Source organism: Astyanax mexicanus, chromosome 1 (genome assembly GCF_023375975.1).
Source record: "Astyanax mexicanus isolate ESR-SI-001 chromosome 1, AstMex3_surface, whole genome shotgun sequence".
Classification (NCBI taxonomy): Eukaryota; Metazoa; Chordata; class Actinopteri; order Characiformes; family Acestrorhamphidae; genus Astyanax; species Astyanax mexicanus.
The window spans coordinates 111,917,274-111,938,678 of record NC_064408.1 but is presented as its reverse complement, the minus strand read 5'-3'; the positions used below and the strand labels follow the sequence as shown (position 1 = coordinate 111,938,678).

At 39.0% G+C, this 21,405-nt stretch overlaps 1 protein-coding gene across 2 annotated transcripts in view; it reads right to left on the bottom strand.

The window, feature by feature from the left end:
* fam171a1 (family with sequence similarity 171 member A1) overlaps window positions 1-19,141 on the bottom strand; it is a 57,886-nt gene extending 38,745 nt beyond the window's left edge. Inside the window, exon 1 of one of the 2 annotated variants that reach the window (XM_049464568.1) lies at window positions 18,749-19,141. In XM_049464568.1, the coding sequence (XP_049320525.1) occupies window positions 18,749-18,857 (109 nt within the window). In that variant the 5' untranslated portion in view covers window positions 18,858-19,141. The remainder of the gene's footprint in view (window positions 1-18,748) is intronic. The other variant, XM_022668752.2, reaches the window with a different exon arrangement.
* Between the last annotated feature and the right edge of the window lie 2,264 nt (window positions 19,142-21,405).

The window sequence follows — 21,405 nt, the reverse complement described above, 5'->3', positions numbered from 1 at the left end:
TTAAATGTTCATATTCCGCCCTTACAGCAAATGACAATTCAACTAGACAAAACATGGCTTTTATCTAAAATCTGCTTTTTAAAAACAAAATTTAAGGCACAAACAGGCTACTGTATTGTTCACACCATAAGGTGAAGTAGATTATAAGGCACACTAAAAATACATGTCTATTATGTGACACTAGTAAAACAGCAGGTCTATAATTCTTAAAAAAAAAGTCAATTAAGTGTCTAATGTAAATCTACACAGATTTCTTTCCTGAAAACCGTTTATTTGGGTGAGTAAAGCGCTTCCGTTTATTTACAGTAAGCTTAGATCTCCAGATTTCCACTAAGGCTGGGTGCAGCAGCATTAACAGCTAATGTTTAAACTGCTCCAGCCTCGGTGCTGGAAAACTAAACTGAAAGTCCTGTATAAGTCTTCACTTCAGCGGACTGGCTTTACAGCACTTTACAACCTAACTGGTAAAATTCATATACAAAGTGCACCGGATTAAAAGGCGTACTGACAATTTTGGAAAAATTTAAGGATTTTAAGTGCACCTTATAGTGAGAAAAATACGGTACTATTACAGCTAGCACTGCGCAACCTGTCTGCCTGCCTCCAGGCAGTGTATGCTGATTTAAAGTGTGTAGAATTGTTCAGCACTTTTAAAACAGGTTTGCTTATCTCTGGCATGCTTACATCTATAAAAATGTGAAAAAACTGACCAAATTCACAGAACCGCTGCTACTGTTTTTATCTGTTACTTCAGATAACAGTTTGTCATACAGTGACTGTTTAAGAAAAAGTATTTAACAAAAGTATAGTACACTGACAGATATATAAGACTTTGACATGGGTCGCCACGCAAAAAAACAATATTTAGCACTTTCGTTCCATTGTCTTTCTCACACACCTCAAGTTCCACTGCAGCCCTGACTGACAGATCTATTGTTTTTTTCAGTGGGGGAGCATTAAGCCCATTTGAAATGATACACGTTTCATAGAGACATACTTTCCTGTGTAGTCCCGTTCTCTGGTTTCCTAAAGAACATTCTCAGAACGGACTGCCCACTTTATCCCGAAACCCCTCTCTTCGGAAATCCCCCTCTACCTCCTACAGCTTCCATCTTTCCACAGCTCCTCTAAACATACCCTAAAAAGCTGCCTCTAAGACAAGAAGGCATATTTCTGTATGCACCTCATAAACCTCATGCCCATGTAACCAGCTCTTACAGTCACTCTGCCAGGTTGCCCTGATACGGCAGAACAGAAAAGAATAGTACACACATTTTAGGCCACAAAGCAAGAAGTCACAGTACAATGTAGTACTGTACAACATGAAGCTGAGTCTAGGAGCTGTAAAAAGGCTACAGGAATCAAAATATAAAATAACGTATATTGTAGAGAATTTACAATTGTGTTAGATAATTTATTATAATTACTAGTTAATTATCTAATGACTTTAGATTATTTTTTATGTCCAGGTCCTTTATTTCCATGGCTAACAGTGATAAGCTAGCTAAACTAAACTATGCAGAGTAAGGCTGAACAATACTGTAACAAAAAAAAAGATTATATTTTTTAGACTACAAGGGGCACTTTAAATCTTACATTTTAAATCCTTAATTTTCCCAAAAATCATCAGTGCACTTTATAATCTGATGTGCCCTATGTATAAATTCTACCAGTCAGGTATTAAGGAGCAGTAAAACCCCTCCGCTGAAGTACAGGGTTATAAGTGTTATAAGTTTCAGTGAAGTTTCTCCAGCACTAAGGCTGGGATGCAGCAGCATTAACATTAGCCACTAACCACAGCGCTAGCTCTTTCCCCGTTCAGAGACGAGTATATTGGACTGTAGTCTGAGTTTTTACCATGTTAAAACAAGCTACACGGGACAAACCGCTCACTAATACTGCCCTGGTTTATCGTCGTTAGCGGCCAATGCTAATGCTGCTTCATCAAGCCTTATTGACGCTGGCCACACTGCTACAACTGCCAGACACTTTAAAACTCATTGACCTAAGTTTATTTTGAATTATTTTGATTAGTTGTTGATGTTATACTGAAGTGTATATAGAGAATTCCAACATCGGCACTTTCTTAATTTTTTAGGTACAGATCTTTAATTTTCACCAGATTTCATCAGAAGTTATTAATTCAACATGCTACAATATTAATCATTTACTCTTTTCAAGAATGCACATGCACTCAACACAACCCGTACCCGCATCACTGCTTATATTTTACTGTCATACCCACTTATCTTTTGTAAAGATGTGGCATTGTTTAACTTTAGAGGGTTTAACAACTGTGACATTTACAAAACTATATGCACTTGTTCACTTTTACCAGTCTTAAGTTTTTACACTTCTATATTTGCACTACTGTTTATACAGGTTCTGTTTATACTGATACTGTCATTCACGCTTTAATCCCACCATCATCTTATATTGCTCTCTTGTCTTGTATCTCTTGTCTTATGTATGTCTATATCTGTGACCTTGTTTAGTGTCCATTTCATTTTTATATTATGTATAATTGTATTTAGTTTTACTATAGTCAACCATCACGTTGTGTTTTTTGCTGGGTAACTCTGGGTAGGAGAGTCACACAGTTTGAATCCCCATTATTTCCTGTACATATGCAATATTTACAATTAAAATACTTAACCTGACAACCTGGATCTGATAGCAATGTCAAAGGATTATGAACTTCCTATTATATCAAAGCAACAACAACAAAAATGCTGAAACAAATGGTTTATTGTGCAGCCTTATTAGAAAAGATTTGAATCCAAAAAACATGCACCCTTAAAATACCTTAAAATAACTCATCACTTTCTCAGACATGATCGACTGATTCACTGATCTGAAAACAGCCCTACCAGTTGAGAACCAGGCAGTCAAACTTCAATTTACCAATCAGACTCAAGTCAAGTCAAGAGTCAAGAGGCTTTTATTGTCATTACATCTGAGTACAGGTACACAGTGTGATGAAATTACGTTCCTCCGGAACCATGGCGCAACATAGAACAACAAGCAATAGACAACATAAAGTGCAGGAGTGACGACAGTGCAACATAAGATTATAAAATTATAACACTAAATACAATAAATACAATAAATACAAAAGACGAGACAATTTAAAGACAGGACAGTGCAGTACCGATACGGTATAATAAGTGTATAGTGGGGATAAGGTGCAGAGATGTGTGACATACTGTAACATATAGAACATATATAATCACAGCAGTTACTGAGGTAGAGTTTATAGTTTTTAAGAGTGCAGCAAATAAAGTCATGTCAGCCTCTGTGTGCTGACTGGGTGTGTGTGTGTGGGTGAAGTTCAGTTCTTTGTGAGTGTAAAGGGGGGGGGGTGTACAGTTTAGTTTTGTGCGAGTGTGTTGGGTGAGTGGTGGGTGGGGTGGGAGTTCAGTTCTGTCTCTGTGCGTTGAGAACTGAGTGGTGTTCTACTGGGAACACACCACTTCCAGATGTTCTTTTTAAGCTCAGATGCTAAGATATAAAAAGAGCTGCCAGTTATCACGTTTTCGGGTTGTTTGAATGAGCGAAATATGATCAGAATTATGTTAATTAACACTGTAACATAGAAGCATAGAACTATTATTTAACTAAAATGATTTTTGAGAACAGCTAAACACAGTGCTGCAAGTCAAACGTAGAGGAGTTCACGTGCGAGAGAGAGACAGAGACAGAGAGAGACAGAGACAGAGAGAGACAGAGAGAGAGAGAGAGAGATTTGCGTGTTCTGGTGTATGAGCTACTCACAGGTAAAGGTTCTCACATACTGTATCTCCCGTTTCTCTTTTATCTCCTCGTGCTCATATTCTAATCCCATACATAATTCTGCAGCTCCCTCAGTGTTTTCTGTCGTATTTTGCGGCTAGCGCTTACAACTAACACCGCGGACTGCAAGGTGCCGCCGCTGTTTTGCCGAATCCGACTACCTGCTGAATCCGACTCCTGCTTCGCAGACAGAATCGGCACAACACCCCCGCTGTAGAACTGCGGTAGTGAAAACAGCGCTTATAAATGAATTAGATTAGTTTCACTTTCAGTTTTCGTTATTTGGTTCCTTTTCGTTAACAATAATAATTGGTTACTTAGCAACATTGTGATTATCACACCAGAGCTTTATTTAAAAATACAAATATAATTAAAAAACAGATGCCTACATCTCAGACTATTTTCTGGAACCGACCCGGCCCGAGAAATAAGGTGGTAAATCTCGGCCCGCAGACAATCTAAGCTCTACTATAGAGTCCAAGCCTGGGCTTAATTACTGTCCAAAATGGTCAAGTTTTTTTACATTACAATGTACAACAGTACAAACATTGTACTGTTTCCTACATATATTGGCTCATTTTATTTTAAAAATCTGTTGCTAATCATAGTAAGGTAAAAAGTTCATGTGTATGAAATTTGCCAGACATCGACTTCTGAGAGCCAACATCTGTTATAAAAATTCTGCCACAGTCTTCAAAATGGAGTGGAGTGCTTTGACCCTAACGTTCACCATCTGTGATGTAATACAGTGTGCAGGCAACTGTTAGGATCTCAAACCAAGAACAGCTATTAAAAAAATTAAATGGAGGATCTAACACTCAAACTGTTTACAATATCCACATCCTTCATTTGGACAGAAGCCCAAATATGCTGAAGTTAACTTGCATAGTAAAATCTGCTCTCCTTTCTGCTCCAACCTCCCCTTTTTAAATGTCCTGTAGAAATAAAATACCATACTATAATAATGCCTTTGGACTGCAACTGAGCTGCATTATGATGTAGGAGCGGGAACCTAATTATCTTAATTAAATGATAAATAACATTTTATCAGAATAACTTTGACTAATATAATTTTCATTCATGATTAGCCCTCAAAAAGTACTACAAGTGCTCCCAAGTGGCACAAATGCCTAAATGTTGGACCGGTCATTAAGAGACAACTGGTTCAGTCTTTGGTGATGCCACGGTCAGTGGTGATCAGTGTTCTCCTCTGAGCATGTTCAGTTGCATTATTGTAACATGGCTCGCAGGAAGCAAATGTAAACATTCACCCTCCCACTGGTGGCCTCATGTGATGAAGGGAAGCCTGGCTACTGGGTTGCAATGGTATGAGATTTTCGTAGAATGAAACAACCACAAAAAGCTTTAAATTATACAATATATCACAATTCTTCTTCTTGTTCTTGTTCTTTTCCGTGCTTTACTACTATATGCCTGATAAAGTTTTAAAAACAAAAATAAGATGAAATAAGCTGCACAGCAAATAAATATTTTCATTATGGACTCATTTGCTGATGATTCTCTAACAATAATGGGACAAATTAGTGGGATTCTATGTTTGTTGGACATTATACCATTGGAAAAAATGTAATGTAAAAAGTATACACAACATCGGTATACCACTGCAACCCTAATGGGTGGAAATCAGAAATTCCAAAAACTGGGATAAACCCAATTTAAAAACATGCTAGTTTTCAACACACATTCACTATCAACATTATTAGGTCTATTAGGTCAGTACTTCAAAGTGTCTGCTCAACAAAAGATTTGTGGCCACTAGGGCAAGGCAATTAACCAAGATGCCTTAGTGAGCTGGCCCACCCTATTAGTCATTGAAGCTTTAAGCGTTAGCATTAAATGATTAGATGCAATTAACTTAAAAGATATAAACACAAAAGGACCAGCTACACAGCCGCCAGCATAACTCAAGTCAGCTGACGACACACTTCTCCCTCTAGAGTTCAACAATGTCACATCTTTACAAAAAGATTACTTTAGATTAGATCAGTGCTTTAGGCACATTTAGCTCAGAAAATCTTATTCTACCTAGATTTAGGCAATGCAGAAACACCCAGAGGCAGTTATTCTAAATGCAAAAAGATTAGAACATTTCTGTTCAATATACTATAACTTCACCTCTGGTGTTTCTTTTAACTTTAAATACAAAGTTTCCTATGCTTTTGCACAAGTTGGGTTTTCCCAAGAGCAGAACCATTTTATATAGAGCTAGGCAATATTGTAAAAATCATTAATCTCAATATTCTTCAACCCATTTCCAACTACTATTTTTAGTTCTTACACAACAACCATTTAAACTGATGGGCAAGCTATTGTTTCCTTTAAATTTAATTTTAAAATATTTTATATATAAATATTTAATTTTTTTTAATGTTTACTTTTAAACAAATAGTAAGCAGCCCTCTTTATCCGCACATGCATCTTTTAAACTAAACACAGTACAAACATAACCTTCATAAACGCTCACAGGACACTTTATATGGTACACCTGCCCAACTGCTCATTAACACAAATGTCGAATCAGCCAATCACATGGCAGCAACGCAGTGCATTTAGGCATGTAGACATGGCCAAGGGGATCTGCTGCAGTTCAAACTGAGCATCAGAATGGGGAGAAAGGTGGAGAATGGTCAGACTGGTTAGAACAAATAGAATGGCAAAAATTAACTCAAATAACCAGAGCATCTCTGAATGCGCAACACATCGAACCTTGATGCAAATTCGGCTACAGCAGCAGAACATCACACCGGGTGCCACTCCTGTCGGCTAAGAACAGGAAACTGAGGCTACAATTCGCAGATTGGAAAAACATTACCTGGTCTGATGAGTCTCGATTTCTGCTGCGACATTCGGATGGTAGGGTCAGAATTTGGCATCAACAACATGACAGCATGGATCCTTCCTGCCTTGCAACGGTTCAGGCTGGTGGTGGTGGTGGTGCAATGGTGTGGGGGATATATTCCTGGCACACATTGGGCCCATTAGTACAAATTGAGTATTGTTACTGACCATGTCCTCGATCCCTTTATGACCACAGTCTACCATCTTCTGATGCTACTTCCAGCAGGATAATAAGCCATGACATAAAGCGTGAATCATCTCAGATTGGTTTCTTGAACACGACAATGAGTTCACTGTACTGTAGAGTCACCAGATCTCAAGTCAATAGAGCACCTTTGGGATGTGGTGGAACAGGGTTTTCACATCATGGATCTGCAGCCGACAAATCTGCAGCAACTGTGTGATGCCATCACGTCAATATGGAAGCAGACTCTCTGAGGAATGTTTCCAACACCCTGTTGAAGCTATGCCACAAAGGATTAAGGCAGTTCTGAAGGCAAAATGAGTCCAACCTGGTAATAGAAAGGTGTACCTAATAAAGTGGCTGGTGAGTGTATTTCAGTAAAGGAAAAAAATTAACATATGACAATCACTGCCACATAGAGTTCTTTACAGGTTTCTGACAGAAGCAAATGTCTATCTTCTAAGATTCGCTCTGGAAGCTTCTGAATGTAAAGATGTACAATTTCTATTATCCCATTTTGAAAATCGCATTAAAACAGTAATTCAATTAGCCTCCTAGATTTCATTTTACATCCGCTTAAAAAGAGTTTTGCACCAATGGGAAAATGACCACTTTACCAGCCGAATACCATTTAAGCATCCAAAGTTGTACTGATTTACCTTTACTAAGGAAATAGATTTAGATGCAGATGGATTTAGTGTCTCTGTATGTGTATTATCAGTAAATAAAATCTACCCTAAGCTGTTTGGGGCTTTAAAAACAAAAATGTGGTCTCTGTCAAAAGTGCTGCTTTGGCTTAATATAATAAAACGGGTGTGTTTTGGTTTTGTGGCTGAAGCTCACCCCTGGCACTTGCCTCAGAGGGATTTAGATTACGCTGTAAAAAAAGAAAAAAGTTTAAAAAAAGAAAATGCCTGAATTTCTTGTCTGTCCACTCGTGCCCTCATATTTTTTAGAAGAGCTACTCCCACTTACAGCATAAATGCTGCAATAAGCTCGTACTATTGGCTATTGAGCAAACTACGCTGCTGTAGTAAGCGTTGTGTGCAGACGCTACAGGCTGCTGTGGTTCTAAGGACTGAAGAACAGCAGAAATGCTGAAGCTATTTTTTGGCAGGGGTGCAGTGTATGATGTGCTGCACCTTGCTTTTAGATTTTGCTTTTGGTCAGTAATGACTGTAGTAGGGAGTGCACAGACAGGGAACTGCACAGTGCTGCATTGCAGTGGAAAGAGCTGGAGTGAGAGACAGAAAGGAAGAGGCGATGAGAATTTAGACCAGGGAAATGCACAACAGCAGTACAGTCAGATGCTGATGTTTTTTTCCTTTAATAACTGCAGCTGTTGCCAGTCTGTTGTAGGCCATATAATGTCTAAAAAATCTAAACAATAATGACCTTAAGGGTACACATTTTTAATGAACAAAAACAAAAACATGATGTTAAAAAAATTACATGGTGCCAGCTTAGGATTCAATACAGCATCATTCATAATGTGTGGGACAAAGACAATTTCCTGTTGATATGCTTTTATATCCCTGAATTATTATTATTATTTTTTTTATCAAACCAATCAGACGTGATTCAAGTACCCATCCTAAACTTTAAAGGTCTTAAAAATATTTTTTCCTTGTTCTTTGTATAATACTATAAGTCTCTCTGAGTTGTATATGATGCTGCATCTGAAACTGTTTCTCAGCCTCCCTTGTCTGCAGCAGCTAGTCAAAGTAAAGACCCAAAAATATGAGCTGATCAGAAAGATGTTAGGGTATCGACATCAACCAGGTGAAAGAGTATTCCTGGCCTCGCCCACTTTGGCTCGGGAACGCCCACAGGCTGAGCTAAAACCACGCAGGCCCGGCGGTTCATCAGATAGGAGCTAACAGCGCTAGAGGAACAGGGCTAGACAAGTTCGTTCCTTTGTTATTTGTTAATATTTGTTGACTTCTCCAACTACGGTGCCAGTCGTGGTTTTGCTTCAAGACTAATATTAAAACCTGGATCTGTACCGTCACAACGATCGACCACCATCTCATAGCCTGTAGGGGGAAAAAAAGCAACTTTTATACCCAATGGTTTTTGTTTTTATTTACATTACTCTCTACTTGCTTACTTAGTGTTTTGTGTGTCTTCCAGAGCTAAGTCTAGAGCTAGCTCTATTAAATGTAATGGGAACCTATGCTAAGCTAACATCTTTAAATGTTAATGGAGCCGAGATTAAGCTAACTCCATTGAATGTAAGGTGAGCCGAGGTAAGCTAACGACATCGAATGTAATGGGAACCTAAGCTAAGTTAACACTACTGAGTGTAAAGGGCAACTTTGCTAAACTAATGGCATGTAATTTTATGGTAGCCATAAAATTAAGCTTAAGCCATAAAATTAAGTTCAGCTTAATCTATTGAATGTAATTGGAATTTATGCTAAGCTAACGCCATAAAATGTAATGGTAGTTAAGGCTAAGCTAACGCCACTGAATGGAATGGGAGCCGTGGCTTTCATAATGTTTCTCGGCTGCGGAGGCCGCTCAAGTCTGACATTCACTGAAGTTTTAAGGGGGTTAACTTCACTCAGTGCTATATCTTTAACTAAGGCTGTATCTCTGAAAACAGTTTTGTCTTTTGAGTTTTAGAGCTGTAAATTTGACTGTGTGGGGAGGCTGGTAGGCCTTCTCTGCTTTTCTGCTTTTAGCCATTCAGAGGCAAATAATTGCAAAGACCACAACTAGATAGTTTAAAATTTTAATATAATAATTTAAAAATTATGTCATAAGACCTTTGATTTAAGGGTATTTCCATACATTTTGGTTTCAAACACATTCTTTTACGCAGTCTCTTCATTTCAGAGCATAATGTTTGGGAAACAGCACTATAGAAACATTAACGCAGTCACATTTAGCACATGTTTAGTAAATATCTTGCATGCAATGACTGATTGAAGTATGCGGATTAATGGCGCTACAATAAATGAGCTCACTAGCAATTCTTTCTAGGATTCCAGGGTTTAACTAATATTGTTAATGCTTATGGCATAGGTCGGCAATAGGCGGCCCGCGGGCCAGATGCGGCCCGCAAGCAAGAAACATCTGGCCCGTGAGGTTGAACTATAATGAAAAAAAAAATCGGACTGTCCGTCTCAAAAATGCTCTTTATTTAGAAACTTAATTTTCCAAAACAGAAAAATTTATTAAAGATTTTTTGATAGAGCCACGGGCTGTTAGATAACTGCTAGCTTCTTTATTCTGTTATTTTTTTTTTTTATTCGTTTTTTTATTTTTTTATTTAACAAACAGGTATATCATTAATAGCGCCCCAATGGTCAGTCCACAGATTTCACCCACAACAGCCCACTTGAATGTCTGCTTGTCATTTTAAGAGCGCCCTCCCGCCACCGCGCCCGCCAATCCCCCCCCCGCCAAGTGCTTGTGGCCCGCCATGTAATGGCTTGGAAAAAATCTGGCCCGCGGCCAAACTTAATTGCCGACCCCTGGCTTATGGTTTTATTCTTGTTTATTCTAGTTTAGCCTGTAGTAGTAATAATAGAAGTTTAACACCAATACAGCAGAACTATTTGGTCCAGTTAACACAGACTCTGGTTTGCTTGTACCTTTAGTGAGTTTCTATTGAGCAGGTGTGAAAGTATTAATCATACTTTTCTGCAGATCATAACAACAGGACCATAACCTCGGTTAGGTTTCAAACGAACTCTCTGCTTTTGTTGGAGTAACTGTCTCTACTGTCAAGAAAGGCTTTTTACTAGATTCTGGAGCGTTGCTGTGAGGATTTAATTGCATTTAGTGACAAGAGCGTTTGGTAGGCGCTGCCACTATGAGCAGGAGGTCGCAGGTTCGAATCCCAGCTCATGCAGCTTTGCCATCAAGCTGCCGGCGTCAGAGGGAGCAAAATTGGCCCGGCTCCCTCTGGGTGGGTAGATGGCGCTCTCTCCCCACATCACTCCCAGGGTAATGTCTGCAGCACAGGGCGTCTGTGAGCTGATGTATCGGAGCTGAGCCGCTGCGCTTTCCTCCAAGCGCGCTGGCTGCTCAGCAATGCTGCATCAGCAGCAGCGTGAAAAGAAGCGGTGGCTGACTTCACATGTATCGGAGGAAGCATGTGCTAGTCTTCACCCTCCTGGTGTGTTGGGGCATTACTAGTGATAGGGGGAGTCCTAATGAGTGGGTTGGGTAATTGGCCGTGTAAATTGGGGAGAAACTGGGAAAAATTAGAAATAAAATTATTTTAAAAAAAAAAGAGCGTTTGGTAAAATAAGGATATTGGATGATCACCACTCCACCTCTTCTTAGCTCCTCAGATTTTCCCAGGATTATTGGATGGAGCATCATTATTCAAGAGAACACAGTTCCGCTGTTCCACTGTTCAGAGCATTTATAATTTATAGCATAACTTTCATATGCTCAAAGTGTTTCATATTTATTGCTCAACATCACAAATGTATTCACATATTGGAATAAGTAAAACTATACCTAAAGATATTCACACAAAGCTGGTGCTACTTCTGTCTAACCTTGGGATTGTACAATATTAACCCTGAGACCGGGATCTGATGTCTTACAACAAAGAGAAAGATCAATCAGTACACTGGATGAATTCTGACTCCACTAGCAAATGATTGTTTCAAAAACCCATTTTATTGATTAGCCTACAAACCCTGTGGAGATGGTGAAGGTTGCAGAAGGTTAAAAGTGTGTGTAGACAAGAAAAGACCTTCAAGACTATTCTCAGAAGTCATACGACTGGTTAATGCCTAACTAATGATTTTTAAGCCTGTTTCTTGTTTAAAATTTACAAGTAGGCAGCAAGAACTAGAATATTTGTTCACCCTGTGAACATAATGAGAAACAACTGTCCTTTGTTAGCTGTACATTTGCAAGAGAACTCTAACTGGGCCTAAAACTCTGGTACACACCTAAACCAATAGAATCAGCTTTAGAACTTACATCTGACAAAATTATGTCCAAATACAGACTTTGCTCAAAACCCAACTACAGCCTAGAACAAATTCTGTACAAACCTGACTGTGGATCTGATTAAGTTTCACCTGGCATTCTGTTCAAACCTAACATATAATCATCAGACTAAAGACCTGGCTGATATCAGTCTGACTGCAACTGTAGAACAGTGTAGATTTTTTTAGCACAGACCGAATGAAGCCCTATCCGGATGGAATTAGTTTCTCAGGGGGACGTCTGTGAAAAATATTTCACACTTCTACTCAGTGATAAAACTCTTGTATCGGGACTGCAACTGAAAAACGAGTAGGACCAGTAGCTCCTCCTTTTCCATTAGCTGTTGTGTTTATGTGGATCTCTGTGGAAATGTGCGCCCGGAGTGTAATTAAGGTGTGTGGCAGTGGACAAATTTTATTAAACGTGAGGTGACGAAACTCAAAAAAAAAAAAAAAAAAAAAGTAAGTAAGTAATTCAGCCTGTAATTTTCTCAAAGGACGTCTGAGAAAAACACGTACATGGTCGTTTCAGACGCAAATATAATCACAGAGGAGCCCCCTCAAAGAAAATTACCCCAGGACCCCCTGAGAAACTAATACCGCCTGGATAGGGCTTAAAACAGAAATAATGATCAGTTGTCAGCTTTAACAAATCAATGTCACCAATCTACACTATGTAGATTATCCAAGCTTGGCTTGTATATGCATTTGTGATGTAAGGCTTGAATTGAGCTGCTCAGCAATGGAAACCCATTCCATGTAGCTCCCTACGCTCTAAAGTTCTTGAGCTAATCTGAAGCTACATGAAGTTTGGCGGTCTGTATCAATTGGATCTGCAGTTGGCGACCACTGCACACTATTTGCCACAGAATCAGCTGATTTCTTCCCAATCGCTTCCACCTTATTATAATAATCAATGACAGTTGACTGTGGACTATTTAGTAGTGAGGAAATTTCACGACTGCACTTGTTGCACAGGTGCTGAATCATATCACGGTACAACGCAATTCACTGAGCTCCAAGTTCCAACCCATCCTTTTGATGGTGATTAGAATGATTAGAACCTGAGTTTAAAGGTACATTCTGTAGGAAATGAGAGCGAGTGTGTGAAAAAGCTAAAGCAGTCCAATTTCAAAACATCAAAGAGAGTAGTCTGCCCCGCCCACCCCTCCCCAGACGCAACACTACCTCGGGTTGCCAAGTTGGGCCAGGCTGAATCTGCACAACCCAGTGAAAGACGCATTCCGCAACTTCTACCACGGCAAGAAACTACGAGTCATATTATAAAGCGGCTCATGTGAACTTTCCGTAGTTAGCTAAACTAGCTTCATGCACCACTAGCTGCATCAGGCTAAGCCAAGCCTACTATACCTGAAAAATCCCACTGCTCCAAAAACACACACCCCAGAGCTGGAGTTACTACTTTACAGGTCCTAGTAATATATAATCAATCATTCTGCCTTTGGCTTTGAGGACCTTGGTTGAAAATTACAAGTCTGGGTCTTGTTAAAACTGGTAGCAGGACTATCTATCGCTCGATCAATCGATCTATCTATTTAGATGGGCTATAAAAACACTCAACTTGTTATGACTAAGAAAATATGTTAGTAGCATGACATGGAGAAAAAAATTGTATCACTTTGGATAGCCCAAAATCAATGTTTATTAGATAAATTAGTTTGTGTCAAGTTTTTTAGGCACTTGTTTTTCCTAAGCTAAGAAGTAGATTGATGTGTGTGTGTTTACTGTGGACTTCTACCTCATTCTTCCTCCAATCTCACTCTGCCTTGCTCTGCCTCCAACCTAGTTATGTCATGTGAGCAAAGTTTGGAGCATGAAGTGCTCATTCTGATGCTGCACATAAATAATGTTATTTGAGTTTACTCTTATTAAAGATGTTATCACTACCCTGTATAGTGAAAAATAATTCTGATAACAATAAAACACAATTTAACAATTTTTAAATTGTATTTAAAAATACAATTTATCATGCTAGTTGGAACCTGAACAACTTCTGATGAGAAGAGTAAGATTCATTCTGCAAATATTTGCAGCATGAGCCATTTGCCAACACATGCTAAAGGCTTAAAACTTAAGGTCTTCATTTGGGCGCCAAGTGACCTCAATAGTCCTCCTCTGTTTCTCTGAAGCTTAATGGTTTTGGCAGAGGTTGGACGACTTGGAGGCATTTCGCTTTCAGCTCTAGCCTTACTTGATAACTTCAAAACATCAGTGCCTTTCCCTCCTTTAATCAAACCAAATGCAAGCCATAACCCCAAACCTCAACTCCAACCAAAACTCCTCACCCTGATTACCCACTTCCAGCACAGATCAAACCAGCTGCTGCAATAAAACCAGCACCAACATCACTCATGCCTCAGACATGCACACATTAGCACACACAAACTGCCTGAAAAACAGCCCAAACGTTCTTAATTTACAGTTTATTAAATGTTTACATTCTAAATACCTGATCCAGAGGCCTGTAATTCAGAACCATACAAAAGTGTACAACACGCTGCTCTTAGTACACCAGATTTCAGGGTTTAGTTTTGTTCTGTACCATATAAAACAAGGAGCTTTTCCTTTTCCTGCAAAAAAAAATGGCTTATCCAGATGTGAGACTGCATGACTCTCTTCTCCACCCAATAAAGAGAGAGTCCTGAGAGCATTCAGGAGGGAGCTCCACTCGCACTCAGTGTGCCTTAAGTAATGGCCTCATGTGCTGGCAACTCAACCTGAGATATCTAAAGGACAACACAGAAAAGAAAATATGCTTGTTTTAAATGATCTTTAATTCTTTTACATATAAACACATAGTAAAGAAACTGCATGGTTTATTAATGTTTAGATCGGTTAAGGTATATTTACATCATTCCGCTCATTTTGTTTCTTAACAAGTATCTGAAAACTCATAAAACCATGTCTACAATATTTATATTTCATAGACAGCCATTACATTCCATTCCTGTCCCCATGTCCCAAATCAATGACTGTAGAAAACATGGATACCAATTTAAGACAAAATTGCCTACTGTGTTATCTTATTTGCATCTAAAGTCTTTTGGTAGACCCATCCTCTTCTCCCAGACCAAGAGTGTCTCAGACCACCTTCATTGTGTTTACAGCACAGAAGTGGATTTTTTTTTAGGATACCTAGTCTGTCAAGTAAGTCTGTCAATTATGTTTTAATAGTAATAACTACAACTGAGCAACTCCATATACTGAACATAAAAGCAAACAGTGCCTGTCATACCAGTAAAAACTGCCAATCACGTCATTATTAGATGCAGTCCTGCCTTCTTTCCATGTGGCAATAATGTTTGTAAAACTGATGTCTGTTGGAAAAAAAATGTTCCAATAGTAGTACAGGGAAATTAACTGCAGATGATAAAAAAACTGAGGTGGAAAATTTGCTGATTTGAAACCTATGGGCTTCACCTATGGGCTTCAGTTAAACATCATACTGCAACCAGCTAGCAGATATGCCAGACCTGCTGAGCTGTCCATGGTTTCCATTGTTTGTTTGTTTGTTTTTTAACTGCACTTACCACATAACTGCTGCACAGCTCAACACGCTGGAAGGAGAACACTTACAAATTTCCAATTCTGTTGTATCAGTTAACAGATGCCTATACTTGCCAGCATTGTGCTGAATAAAGGGAAGGGCCAGGGGGTGTGGTTATAAAGGGAGGGAATCTCACACTCATTTTTTTGCTTTAGTATTGATTAGTATCAGCCCTGTGACAATCCTAGTAACACCAGGTCATTCTCAGGCACCAGTAACAAAAGCACATCCCTGATCCATTGCAATTAAAAGCCTTTATGGTTCAGTTTTGACTAACCTCACACCTTACATCACTAGAACACAGTACATGTGTGAATAATCATTTATATCTTCAACTGATTTCCGAACATAGGATTCCCTTACAATGCGTGTTCATAAAACAACCCACTGTATGAGGAAACTATTACAAAAGAAACTACATTAACCCTTTATTTCTGGCAGTGCATTTGAAGAAAAAAAGATTTTACAGTAAATGTATGCTGTACCTGCAACAGCTATGCTGCTAAATACTGTTTTTCGTGATCTCATTTACCCACAAAATTGTGCTACAGCAGGTTGGCCCATTCATGTCTCATGACACCCAGCAAAAACAAAGCAGCCAATCACAGTATATGTTATTTGTGTGTATTATTTTAAAAACCACAGTCAGGCCACTTTATTCTACATGATAAGGAATTGGTTGGTGTACCATAGGAAGTAATAACGTGAGTGGAAGGCTTGGTTCAGTTCCAGGCCTGGAAAACAGGCCCACTGCTCTACACCAATAAGAGTCCTTGGGCAAGACTCCTAACAGTACATGCACATTCTTAGCAGAACATAATTAAAATGCCACAAACTCTGGTTAGGAGTATCAACGAAGGCTGAATGTTAATTTAATGTAAATACCCATATGCTGGTAAGACATTAAACTGTATTTTAATCGACAATATTAATATATGTATCTCCACTGAACTACACAATGAGCTGAGGACTGAAACACAGTGAGGGGAGGTTAAGGGCTGCTCACATACTATTTTTTCTCATTTTCAACTTGGCCACCAAAAGTCAAACCCCCTTACTAAGGTGGCTATGGATTTGCCCCAGACCCACCCACAGCACAGAGCATGAGGGGCAACAGAGCCTTCTGCTTGTGAAGAGGGGGAGGGGGCATTTCAGCATGAAGCCAGTCATGGAGAAACGGCAGATGAAGGCTGCAGGCTGACAAAAATGACCCCTGTACACAGCTTTTTACAAGAGTGTTTTTAGGTCACTGCGCAGGCTGTTGTCTGCAGTCTCTACGGATTTCCATCAGAAATGCTCCAAACTTAGCATCCTAAAAACAGAACACTGCAGAGTTCCCCTTCCTAGATGTTTTCTCCAGTCTTGGATTACGTGGAGTTTGAACGAAACATGTGCTCAAAAACCTGCCTGAGCCACATTAACGACAGAAAGCTCAACACAATACCAATACCTATGTAAACATAGGAGTCATAGTGTGTGCAACTCAGTGCAGGATTAATATTCCTGCTGAAAAATACCTGGTAACTGATTTTAGATAGTCTAAGCTGGTCTTTAATGGGTAAAGTGTTAAAAAGCTGTTAATTCACAAAAAACATCTTAGGTTATATGGGTGACCAAGTCGGTTAAACAGCTCTTGACCAGCATGGTGCATGCTGCACTTGATTTTGGTTATCCTGGGCCATGCCAATCATTCTGGTCAGTATGGCTTTGCTGGTCATTTAGCTTGATCTTGATGGTCATGCTGGTGGACCAGAGTGGATATATTGGTCATGCTAGTCGATCAGTATGGTTCTTGTGGGCGACTGGCTTGATCTTGCTGGTCACGCTAGTCAACCAGAGTGGGCTTTGATGGCCATGCTGAATTTTACTGGTTATGCAGGTTGGTCAGAGTGGTTTGCCTGATTGTGCTGGTTGACCAGAGTGGCCATATTGGTGCTAGTCAATGCTAGTCAATTAGTATGGTTCTGCTGGATGACCAGCTTGGTTTTACTGGACATAATAGTCATCCAGAGTGCTCCTTTTGATTATACCAGTATGGATTTGCTGGTCATGATGGTCATTCAGTTTGATCTTGCTGGTCATATTAGTCATACCAGTTTGGCTTTGATGGTCATTATTAACACGCTGGTCATCAAACTTAATCTTGCTGGGTTGCTGGTTGACTTTTATAGCTTGGTCATGGTGAACATGCTGGTTATTTAGCTTGATCATGTTGGTGGACCAGAGTGATGGTTATGTAATCAATTGGTATGGTTCTGGTGGACGACCAGCTTGGTCTTACTGCTCATGCTGGTTATCCACAGTGACTCTAGTGATCTTATCAGTAAGGCTTTGCTGGTCATGCTGAACATGCTGGTCATTTAGCTTGATTTTGCTGGTTTACCAGAGTAGTCCTGCTGGTCATGGTGTTTGCCTTGTATGGTTCTGCTGGACGACCATCTTGGTCATGGTAAACATGTTGGTAAATTAGCTTGATCTTGCTGGTCATGCAGGTTGACCAGAGCTTGGTTTTATTGGTCATGCTAGTCACCAAGAGTGCTCCTATTGGTCATACCAGTATGGTTTTGCTGTGCAGTGAGCCTGATCATGTTGACTATGGTTTTCAATCAGCATGGTCAAGCCTGCTCATACTGATTCAGTTCAGGTTGCTCACAGGTTGATCATGCTTGTAGACCAGTTAAATTTGTTAAATCTGTTCAACCAGCTGAACCAGCTTGACCTGATGAGCTATTAAGCTAATATGAAAAAAATATATAGATTACATAGTGAAGTGTTTATTGATGCACCAGTAAATAAAGTACATAATGTGCTCATATATATATATATATATATATATATATATATATATATATATATATATATATATATATATATATATATATATATGCAAGCAAAACCAGCCTGACTGAGATTTAAGTCTGCGAAGCAAACTGGCTTATTGCAAACTGTGAAATGAGCATAATACATAATAAACCTCAAATCAAAAGGAAACAGCTTGTAATCTTGGTTATCTTGGTGTTTAAAAGTAAATTAAATCACTTTGTCAGACAACAGACTCGCTAACCTCAGTCCTGCTTTGTTATGGAGATCAGCGTTAGTCTCTAACCGCCTTTCAAAGGTTAGATCCAGGTCCATAAAGTTAAAATCCGCTCCGGGATTTTCTTCTAACTGCGTGGATGGTTCCTCTGCAGCTCAGTAACAGGCTAACTTTGCGCAGTTGGAACAAAATCCCGGAGCGGATTTAAAAGCTTCCCGGACCTGAATTGACTTGCTAGCTTTACAATTCTGCCTCCATCCGTTTTTAAACCGATTTAACAGCGTTCGCTCCCCTTTTCACTAATGCAGAATAAAAAACACGGTAATTCAGACAGGTGAGCATCTTACCTTTGGCATCACTGTCTTCTCTAAAAGCTGAAGTCACTCCTTTCCAGATTTCGCATCCTAAAAGGCAGATCAGCGCCGCCACGGACCTGCTGAGAGCCGGGAGACGCATTATGGCATTACCGGAGCTTCAGCGCTGAAACTACTCAACCACACTACAGCGATACAGAGCCGCGCCAGACCGGGACTTCAGGCATTCTGCAGCTCCTGTTTCTGATAAATAAAAACCATCCACTCAACATCCTCCCCGATACAGCCCAGCAGACTGACTGACTGACTCTCTCTCTCAGAGCGCCGCCAGTTTGACCATTACAACACATAGCTACAACTCCCTCATAATGCAGGACCAATTGCTGTGGCTCAGTCCCAAATCACAACCTCCTCCCTACGAAGTGAGCACAACCATCCACCACGAAATCACGTTCACTAGTGCACTACACATTCACTAGTAAGATATTTTGGACCCAACCCGAATTATTACTCTGGCGTCGCGCCCACAGCCAAAACTAACCAAAGGAGATCTGCGCCACCTGCTGGATTAAGAGTGAAAACACAGGTGCATTTTTAAATGTGATCTTTTAAAAAAAACGTTTTTAACTACTTAAAAAACGATTCGAATCTTTTAGAAAAGCTGGATTGAACCATTCTTAAAATACTTAAATATTATGAAAAACTTTTTAAAGCTCTTCGAATCTTTTCAGAAGCTATTTTGAACTACTTAAAATACTTTTTGAATCTTATGGAACTTCATTAAAAAAAAGGTTTTGAACAACTTTTTAATTTTATAATTACTTTGTTTAAAAAATAGCTTTTTTCCATAAGCCCATACCACTTTAAAAATAGATTTAAATTTATGAATAGACCAGAGCCATATGACGAGGACATTTTAACAGTGATTTAACATTCTGTCACGTAATCATAATTATCATCCAAATCCATTTCTGTGGTTCAGTTTTGTTGTTTTGCTCTTTTTGTAACAAATCTTTTTTTTTCATGTTTTAGGTTTCGCAAAATATAATATGAGACATTTTAAGACATAACAAAGGATATGTTATTAATAATCAACATCTTCTCTAGTTAAGTCTTATCTTTATCCACACAACCAATATACACAAAGCGTTTAAATGGCGAACATATGTGGATATTACTTAAATGGATCTTTTTAGCTGCTGATGTTATTTTTTCCATGGCCATACAATGAGAGGGATTTCAACCATTAATCTAATGATTTTTTTTTTATTTACAGCTAATATTGGCATATGTGCTGGGTATATAGACAAGATGCTTGATTTAGGACAAAGATCCACTTTAATGAAGGTAATTAATGATATAGTTTCTTGTACACTCTTTCGAGAATGTTCAATATAACAACATTCCCTGATACAGTGAATTAATGATCTTACTTCCACTCCACATTTACTTATTGGGTTTGGTGTCCATAAATTGGAGCAGCAGAGAAGGATAATAATATACCCGCAAAATCCACTTGTATTAAGTCTGGAATTCATGAAGCGATGTGAATCTTATTTTTTTTCCATTCTTCATCAGCAATTTCCATCTGTAGGTCTCTTTTCCATGCTATTTTTTCTTCCCTGATGATTCTTTAAAACTATTATCCAAAATATTGTATATACAAGAATGTTACAGAACTTTTTCAAGTACAGACAACTTATTGTCAAGTTTTTTTCTAAGATGCTAGGATATAATTTCTAATTTGTAGATATTTCTTAAAATGTTTAGCAGGAACAATTTCTTCAAATGTGTATATAGCATGTTATTTTCACCGTATAATTCCATTATTTGCTTAATCCCTTAGTTACTTTTTTAAGTCTTATAAGCTTGTGATGTTTTTTTTTGTTTTTTTAAGAATCAGTACGACGATGCTCACTCAACTCCCTCCAGGGAGACACGAAGTTACCGGGTAGTGAGTCTGAGTAGTGTGTGTAGAGGTACCACGCAAAAATATATAAACAATATAATAGTAAAAATACCGTGATATACTGTAAAACCACCAGAATCTTGAAAAATACGTGATATGCATTTTTGGCAGGGCTGGACTGGTAATCTGGCGTACCGGACAAATGCCCGGTGCTGATACTGATTCTTTTTTTCTTCCTTTTTTTCTAAGAGACCGGCCAGTGGCGTGCACAGACATTGTGGGGGGCAAGTGCTCAGGGGGCAATTTTTAGCACATGTGGAACACTTCATTATAAAAAAAAAAATACACGCACATGTTGAATGAAATTTGTCTTTTATTTGTAACGTTCACTAAATGTGAGTTGTCAATGGAAAAATGTCACACCACCAACTGATAAAATACATAGTAGTTTGGTGCTGTATGAGACATATTACTGCACAACAAACTGATTTCAGGTTGGGTTTAGAGGGCAAACTGTAGCATTTTACTTGATGTGTATGTTACCTGGCTGGTGGGACGGGGGGGGGGGGGGGGGGGAAGAAGGAGCCTATATGTTTCCGTGTGTGCTGTGCTGAAGACTCCCTGAACTGAACTTCTGCTGCAGCGCATATAGTGTGCCTTGCTAGCAAGGACGTAGGAGCAGGTTTGATATTGGTTGGGGGGACACATCTATAATGTAATATAACATAATATAATGTAATCTGTTTATTTGAATAAGCCCATTTTATAGTCTCTTAGAACA